At 41.0% G+C, this 9,373-nt stretch overlaps 2 protein-coding genes across 2 annotated transcripts; one reads left to right on the top strand and one right to left on the bottom strand.

Annotated features, from left to right (window-relative positions):
• LOC127800109 (uncharacterized) lies at positions 1-1,096 on the top strand (the record flags this gene model as incomplete). Its single annotated transcript, XM_052334542.1, is given in 2 exon segments — positions 1-426; positions 518-1,096. Coding segments are annotated over 2 exon segments (447 nt in total), but the record flags the coding sequence as incomplete, so codon positions are not given.
• Positions 1,097-1,838: 742 nt separating this feature from the next.
• On the bottom strand, positions 1,839-9,131 carry LOC127799478 (cellulose synthase A catalytic subunit 2 [UDP-forming]-like). Its single transcript, XM_052333540.1, is given in 16 exon segments — positions 1,839-2,817; positions 2,966-3,316; positions 3,387-3,595; positions 3,685-3,955; positions 4,062-4,207; positions 4,210-4,273; positions 4,356-4,481; positions 4,621-4,658; positions 4,661-4,757; positions 4,957-5,302; positions 5,402-5,668; positions 6,837-7,020; positions 7,128-7,233; positions 7,323-7,567; positions 7,663-7,858; positions 8,579-9,131. Coding segments are annotated over 16 exon segments (3,309 nt in total). The 5' UTR covers positions 8,660-9,131; the 3' UTR covers positions 1,839-2,235.
• Between the last annotated feature and the right edge of the window lie 242 nt (positions 9,132-9,373).

The raw sequence follows: 9,373 nt of genomic DNA on the forward strand, positions 1-9,373 counted from the left end.
AAATTTGAGCATAGCTTCAGTGGGAATGTGATGGAAGAAAACACAAATGCCATTCTTTCTGGAAAGCAATTTGGCAATCACAATCATCTCATGGAGGTCAAATTTTTAGGCCAAAATGACAGTTTGGTTTCTGTTGACTCTTTCTTCCCAAATGAACAAGTTTCAGAGAAAATAGATGTGGCTAACAAGGCCTATCAATTCAGATATTCTGGGAATGAACCTATTGAGACTGAGAAATCTACAGTTCTCATAGAAGTTTCAGAAGTAGTTTCAATTACCAAAGGCAGGGAACATGCTACCCTGGAAGGAGAAAATACTGCAAACTCAGTGGTGGAAGCAACGGAGCTGCATGAAGCTGCTTCAGATACAGATTCTAGGACCAAAAATCAGATGCCGGAATTCACAATTCAGCTGCTGATCATGGAGGTACTTATTATGGCTACTTCCTAGATTTTTACTTTCATATTGAATACAGCAATGAAAATCACCATTGAATGGTTGCTATTTTGTTTCCCAGTTGCTGTGGGTCAAATTTTGACGACACTGCAGCCGAGCTCAGAGATGACTGAGTTGGAAAGTCCAGTTGCAACTACTGGACAACTGAAACCAACAACTTTGCAGAGGAAGGATGCGGGAACAAGTTTGGTTCAAGGAACTCCTGTTAAAACAATAGCACCTGACATGAAGGAGAATGTTCCCAGCATCAAAAGAGGCCACTTGGGGAGCATAACGGTGAAATCTACAGCAAAGAGACGAGCTTTGGGGGATCTCAGAAACAAGTAGAGAAAATGGATCAATTTCTGAAGATTCAACGGGTGAAAACTCTTCACTGAAGCTGGAAGATATTTGCAGGCGCATCCCATGCAGCATATAGTTTAACACTGTATTTAGTTTATTGGAAATTATGATAACTAGAGATTTCTGAGTGTGGATTGGATGTAATGAGTTTATTTTTCTTCTCATTACAGTACTTTTACTGTCAATGAATTCAGAGCTGCCAAATGTTAAACAATAGGGAAATTCTATCGGATCTTGCAAAATTGCTCTTCACAATTCTCCCTGCCAAATTCTTTACTAATTTTAAAATTCATATTTTACTTTCATAGCCACTCTATTCCGACCACTCTCTACTGTTACCTCGCCTCTCTTTTTCTCTTGCACCATACACATATACATATATATATACACGTCCCTTGAACCTTGCGATGCGGGGGTTCCCTCGAACGGTTCGACGGTCCCCCTCCCCCATGGGTCAGCCATTGCGGACCTACCTTAGCAATGGCGATGCCGACCCACCTCGAACCATTGCACAAAGAGAAAGTGTGTGGATCGACTAATGGCGATGAGTCAACAGCCATGGCCATCGCCCGTGTGTATATATATATATATGTATGTGTTTGTGTGTGTGTATATAGTGCAAAAGAGAGAGAGATGAGAGTTCCCCGATTGCCATGGAGTCGGGGCGTTCCATGACTGCAACCATGCAGCAGTCATGTGTGTATATATATATATATATGTGTGTGAGTTGATCATGATCGACCCAGCAATAGCGTATATATATGTATATGTTTACGTATATATATGGTACAAGAGAAAGAGAGACAATCATGAGTGATCAGAGAAGAGAGTGGATTGTAAAGGTAAAATAGATATTTTAAAATTGTTAAGAGGATTTAGTGAAAGTGTGAGCTGTGGAAAGCAATTTTGCGGTTAAACAAGGAACTTAACCTTAAATTTAAACACGTACTTATTGAGAGAAAACGTCATTATTAAGCTACAAAATCAAATCTAAAGTTTTTTGAGAGAAAACATGGGAGGGAGGAAGAACACCATCAAAATTAATTTAAACACGTACTTATTGAGAAGGGAATATAAATTATGAGAATTACTTTTATGTGCTACTGGGATTACACAGAGATCCCTGAGTTATATCCCTTGCAACCCACAAAACCCAAACGTATCAAATGAATGAATGAAAAAAAAAACTACAAAAAGGAAAAAAGGTTTGCAGAACAACAAATATGAATGTTTTGAGTCCCAGTCTTTATCTACACAACCAAGCCACCATGACTTCCTCCCTGTTTATGGTTTACTGATGATTCTCATCCATAGCCAAAGTGGCCGAGTTCAGGATGTCGATGTCTTAGCCTCAAAGCCCTAGTCCTCGGCAATTCTCAGGTGGCCTCTACACACGATGATTCAAACCATATCTAAACATCCAGTTTTTGTGCATGTCTAGTCACAGTTCAACCCACAAACTTCCAGCACAATACCATCTTTCGACACAAATGGGTTGATTCGGACCCATAACAGGGACAGGATAGAAGCCAAAAGGATTGACCATACCACAACGATGGTAGGAACACCATCTTGTTTTCCCATGAGACCTTTGAGGAAGGGGTAAAGATGGACTATGACCCATAGAGCAAAGAAGAGCTTGCCAAAGAGCGGTCCCCAGGATTCGTACCCATTGTTGATGGCATCAGAGACCCCCACTGCAACCCCGATTATGTTTATGATCAACAAGGTCAATGGAGGGATCAAGAGAGACGTCCATTTAAAGAGGTAGAGATCCGAGAACTCCCCATCGTCTCCTCCTTTGGATGTGACGGTGAAGTTGGTGTCCACACCAGCCAAAACCTTGAGAAGACCTTGGAAGAGAGCGAACAGGTGAGACGAGACACCTCCAATCACCCAGAACTGCTCGTTTCTCCACCAGTCGTCAATGCTAACACCTCCCCACTGCATCTCCAGAATACTAGTTGCGGCGATAGATATGAACATGGCCATGAAAACAATACTGGCATAGTTGCTAATCTGTGCATCATACAAAAAGATTGTTAGGTTCCAAATTTTTTTTTGCCATTATCCTCTCACTACTTTTTGATGTGGGAAAAGTTTTTCATACTTTAGAGAGCAATGCCATCAAAGAGAATAAAAGTTTGAATAAGCTGCTGGGGTTTACCTCGGGGACAATAAACTTCCCAGTAAGGAGACAGACGGCAGGTAAGGTACAATATACGAGCAAGGGAATGGATGTCAATGGATAAACGACTGAATTGATGTATGAAAATCGCTCCAGTGGCTTTAAACCACACCCATACCCATACCAGATTGGGCAGTGCCTGCTCAAGAAAATCTCAACAGAACCCAGAGCCCACCGAAGAACCTGGTGCAGACGATCTGAGAGGTTAATAGGAGCTGATCCCTTGAATGCAGGCCTTTTGGGCATGCAGTAGACTGATCGCCAGCCATGGCAATGCATCTTGAATCCAGTTAAAATATCCTCAGTAACGGAGCCATAAATCCAGCCCACCTGGTGCAATAGAAATCAAGACAAATTAGATCTTTTCCTCTTGGAATCAAAACCTATATAATTTTAGAACAGTTGCTCCATACCTCTTTCCCCATTCTGTTTTGTCCTCGTAACCACAGCTAATGACATGAATTGCTTCTTTCAAAAGTGATGCGGAAGTTGCACCAGGTGGAACTCCACCTTCCTCTAGCAGCGTTGAAGCAATGAAAACGGGTGACTGTCCAAACTTCTTCTCAAATTTTATCTGAGGCATGAGGGCCGATTTTTCATTATCTATTCCTGCAAAGGGAACCAGTTCGGAACATCAGAAACTACTTTCTTCGATAGGAACATCAACAAGTAGGATAATAAACACCTCAATTGCTTACCTTCAATTCCTTCCTCAATATTTTCGAGTGCATGTATTTGTGTTGACATTTCCCGGCTTTTGGTTTTCTTTTTGTTGTCCTTTGATTTTGCCTTCCTATTCTTCTTTTGGGATCCAAAGCAGCAACACCATTTAGGCCAACAGTTACATGTCTTAACCGGAGGCTTCTTCTTGACAGGAGCATCATATCCGTAGAGTGCTTGCCTCCTGAATACACACCCTGTTCCAACATAAATTGGTCCTTGAATCCCATCCAGTCCTTTCATATTGATCTGTTTCAAGTTGATAAAATTATTAACTTAGCCAAATAATCAATATTTGAATCTACATGTGTAAGCATTTAGGTATAGCAAGAACACTACTAAGGTCTTTACATACATCGAAGAAAACAACATTGCGATTTGAGTATCTATCATGACGATCGATCCCATCAAACCTTTGAGGAAACTGCACATAGCATATTTTCTTTCCTGAAGTAGGGTCCATCATAAAACACATGGCTTCACGAAGTGCCTTACTGTTTTTATGTAGTGATCGCAATCAACATTCAGTAAGTAAGGTGCATTTGAAATGACTGCCGAGACCCGAACCTAGAAGAATGAGCAAAACCAATCATGAGACAGGATAATTGAGTTATCCCTGAGAGAGAAAGATAAGAGTGAGAGAATTTACCAGAGCATTCATTGCACCAGCTTTTTTGTGGTGCTCAAATCCTGGCCTCTTCTCACGAGAAACATATATGAGACGTGGCAACTCATTTCCTTCAATGTCACGAACACCATCATGGCCCAAGAATACCTATTGGAGATGAACAAAAAATTGAAATTGCTCAAAATGTTCACCATCAGAAATAGAACAGGCCATCCTGACACCCAGGACATATGCCGAGCCACTTCAAAAAGAGAAAAAAACCAACTGCAGATGTGCAACACCTCACCTGGATCATTCCAGGATGATCCCTGACATTGTTACCCGCCATGGAGTCCCATCCTGCATTGTCCAACCCTCCTCAGGAACCTTCTGTGCCATCGAAACCAAACCATTTATCCGAACTTTAAACTCTTCGTACTCCCTCTGTACCAACAAAGTTAAGAAAAATTTTAATTCAGAATAATGAAATCAAATTCCACAAATCCCAGAACTTTTTATTAGCTTTATAAGTAATTCAAAAGGATGGGTATTAAAGAAGAAAACATTTGATTGAACGTTAGAACATGAACTCTCCATTAACTAGATGGGAAAAAGTTGAAACAAAATTAGACAAGTTGCACACCTTCATTGCACGACGCTCCCTCACAAATGTAGGATGCACTTTGTCCTTAAGATAGTCAACCTTCTGAGCAAAATACCACTCTGGGGCACGAGGCTCAATGTTGAATTTCTTGCAGAATGGAACCCACTTCCTTGCAAATTCAGATGTCTCAGAAAGGGCTTCAAATGTGAGCATGGCAGCCCCATCATCTGAGACATAGCAGGCCACCTTATCAACTGGATAATCCACAGCAAGAATGGACAAAACCGTGTTTGCAGTGATAAGTGGAGGTTCTTTCATTGGGTCAACAGTACTGACAAATATGTCTAGAGGAGCTAACTCTGATGGCTTCCCTTCTTTCTCATATCTGCAGAGACATTTTTTTTCAGGCTGCCGGCTTAGTACACAGAAATGCGCATAAGTGAATGTTTGTGTGCATATGAGAGAGAGAGAGAGGACCATTTACCTCAGAGATAGTCTGTCCAGGTAGGTTTCTCGCTCAATCGGGAACCATTTCGGGAACTGATCAAGTATCCATGACACAGCAAACCATATTTCACAAATAATTGAGGTCAGCCACAACCAATATGCATCATGGACTGGGTGGAGAATCCTGTAGTGGAAGAAAAGTCCAAGAATGGCAAGACGGAGTAAGATGATCATTCTGTATGGGTTTATCCTGCTTGATGAAATTGGTAACTTCCGTGAAAGCGGCTGCCTGCCCTCATCCATTCTAATGAAAAAGAAGCAATAGTAAGTAAAGAATGTATATGTTATGGCCTGGAACTTCTATACCAAATGCTGAAACATATTCCAACAGCTTTCTCACCATTGTTAGAAAAACTTTTTGAATGCAGACAAGACTGTACAGATACATTATAAAGGATTTATATCCCCCACATGTTAATTTTAAAAACAGCCAAGAACCATGTAGACAACTTTATGCTTCTTGAAGGGGAGAGTGGGGCAATTAATCCTTTCACCATCATCTTTTTGTTTCTTCCATGATCACTGGATATATTAATGAGACTGAATATCTTCAGGCATGTTGAATTACAAGCCCCATAGCATTCAACAATTGGAAGATTAAGCACAATAAATTCCATTATCAAACAATCTAATTTTAGTCCGAAAAAATCTTTAAAAGACATTCAACATAAGCAGCCATTGGTTATCAGATCTCTGCATAACATCAAGTTCTGTTTACAAGGACAAAGGATTCTTCATGTTGATGACTATATTAGCTAATCCCTTGATCTTTGCTTCAAATTTTTAGTGGAAGGGCATCACATCCATAAAATAGTAGAAGCTTAATAATTCCATATCACTTCTTATACAAACGTGTTCTTTATAATTGATAGCTAAAACAGAAACAGAAACCAAGTATTCAGTCAATGATTGTCACTCCAATTTTCATCAACCCCTTGGTCAAAAGCAATTCAGTTGTCGGTAATCCAAAAGTTAAAAATATCATGAAATAATCTCATCTCGACATTATTTGTCACTACTCATATTTTTCAGTAACAACTCGGATTTATTTTCCATAGTTGGAGGCCAGTTGCTCTCCATGACAGCTGCCTTCCAACACCTAGCCAAAATCAATTAAAGGAAATATAGTTATGTATAACTATTATTATCAAACTACCAGCTAGTTTCCAAGACCGGAAGTCTGTAATGCCCACGTTGGTTGCCATCCAACACAGTTAAACAAGAAATTGGTTACTTATTGAAGAGAACAAAAAGCGACTTTTAAACTAATAATCGAATACGGCGGCTCTTATCCTGATAATTAAATTCACCAAAACCGTTTTTTTAAAACTTACCAACTTAAAATTACAAGAACTACAAGTCAAAACACCACTGCCACACTAAATTGAAAAAGAAATTATCAGTGCACCTACTTGGGCAAATCAGGATCATCAAACTCATCCGGATCATTGTTCCCACCGCCATTTCCTTCATGCTTAACCACTTGAAGCTTATCACTCTGCCTTTTCTTCCACTCCTCCATTCTGTCTTTCCAGGCAACGGTGCCATAGCCATACACTGCTAAGTCTTTCTTAGGATCCATTGGTCTTGGTGGCACTGGAGATCAAAACCAACACATATATTAAGACAAGCAAATCAAGATCGTAAAATATTAACAGGAGAGGGAGAAAATAAAACACATTTTGCTGGATCAGTAAGCTTACAGGAGGACACAGAGGAATCAGGAAATGGAACTGGATGGACCCGCTTTCCCCGACTCATAAATGGAGGAATAATGAGAGCATGCTTATCAGGGGAAATCCCAGCGTCCTACATCCAGAAATACATATTATAACAATCACAACATACAAAAGTCCACATGAAAATAGTGAAATTTTGAGGATTTAAAACCAATTCACCTCTTGGCCATAGGTAAGGAGGGGTATTTCTGGATGAAGAGAAGATGTCTCCATCTCAGAGGGAGTAGTGAGCCCCGACGCATTGGTTTGGGTGCGGCCCAACCCACGGCCGGTGTTCAGCCGGGCCGAGAGCATTGCCTCTGCAATGTGCTGAGGGTCTCTCTGGATATTGCTCCCCAAGTCAAATTCATCGTCCAAGTCATCAAATTCGTCTTCCTCTTCATCTCCTTCCACCCGGGGACTCCCTGTTAGAGTGAAGCTGTTAGATAGAGTCTTCAACATTCACAAATTCCATCAAAATAACTAAAGAAATGGCACCAAAACACAAAAAAGGAGAAACCTTTGAGGCGTTTGTATCTGGTTTTGCATTGAGGGCAAGCTTGATTGCCTTCTCTTCTTTCATATTCATAGCAAGGCCTGCAAACAGGGAAAGCACATTCGTTGCAGGCAACAAATGGCTCCCCATCCACTGTAACTTCGATCTCATCTCCACAAATCTGGCAGATCTGTCCACTTAATTCCTTCACTGATGTTACCTGTTACACGAAAACGCACCAGACGACGTAAATCTGCATTAGATCAGAGATTTCATGGCTTCAACTGACCAAACAGAGTACTGCCGTACTGGAGTAACATAAACTGGGATGTCCAGAAGAAGAAGAAGAAGAAAGGAGACGTAAACCAAGCCGAAAATTTTTCGAGCAATGGAGGTGTTTGACCAGTTCTAAATCAAGATTGTAGTATGAGGGGAAAGAAAAGGAAGCAAATTAAGGAAGCCCTTCAGTTGAATCTGAGAACTGTGGTCTACTGGCTTTACACAGAAATAAAAAAATAAGAGAAGAAATGGGCCGCTTCTATAAGGATGAAGAATTGAAGAAACAAGCCCCACTAGTTGAAAAATCAGAAAACAAAGAAGAGTGACTTCAGCCTTACTACTGACCACTATGCAAATATAGATTTGCAAAAGTAGAAAACAACCCCCTCCACCGAAACAAGAACAAAAGGATAAACATCAACTCCCAAGTTTTGAGCTGAAAATGAGGAAACGGGTCTACACCAAATCCGCAGCTGGAGTAAAGAAGCGAAGACAATAGGGTATAAATTTTTTTATAAAAAAGAAAAAAGAAAGAAAGGACACATTTTGGGAAAATTTTCATCTTCTCCAAAATCTAAAAACCAAATCCAAACCCAGTTAAAATCAAAAGCAGAAAATCAGAAAAAAAAAAAAAAAGAGGTGGGATTTTTAGGGCACTTACTCGTCCAACCTCATCTGCATTGATGAGAACAAACTCGTTCCTGTTGTGTGAACCGGCGACGAGGCGACCTTTGGTATCCATGAAACCCAAACTCTTCAAATCAAAGAAAGCAAAGAAAGAAAGCAGAAATCACTAGAACGCCATCGAGGAAAAGCTCAGCACAGCGTCTCTTTCCTTGGTTGTATGTTCTTAAGCACCAAACGCACATTAAAGAATGGCCGATAAAGACAGCCAAATAAAATACAGTGAAATGTATAAAATTATCAGAAACGAAGGCCCTTTTGGTGGGTAGATTGATTCCTTGCTTGAGAGGAAGAAAGACCCAGTTCGAGGACTCCCAAACTGGGCTGCTTCGGATCAATGCCGGTGAAGGAGGAGGATTCGGAGAGAGAGAGAGAGAGAGAGAGTGCGAGAGACAGAGAAGCAAAGCAAAGCTAAGCAGCGGGGGTAATGAAGAAAGAGAAGAAGGAGACGGAGAGTTTGTTAAGACGCGTAATGGAAAAAGGGACAGAGAACGTATTGTATTTGCTGGATCTGTCTGTCGGCCGAGTAAACGTGACGGTGATCAAATCAAAAGTGTCCTCTCTCTCTGTGGACTTTCTTTAGTGGTTTTCGGGGGGTGTGGGCCCGCCGCTCAGGTGGTGGGTGGTGCTGGGTCCCACCTCTCCCGCCGCGCGCGGTGGTGCTCGCCGGTGGAGGTCAAGGGTGTTTTCGTCAATCCACTACCTTGGACTCGATCCATATTGTTTTCTTCTTTTTCTTAATTCACTCCATTGACGTTGCTTTTGCTGTCTT

The sequence above is a fragment of the Diospyros lotus genome, chromosome 4 (genome assembly GCF_014633365.1).
Source record: "Diospyros lotus cultivar Yz01 chromosome 4, ASM1463336v1, whole genome shotgun sequence".
NCBI lineage: Eukaryota > Viridiplantae > Streptophyta > Magnoliopsida > Ericales > Ebenaceae > Diospyros > Diospyros lotus.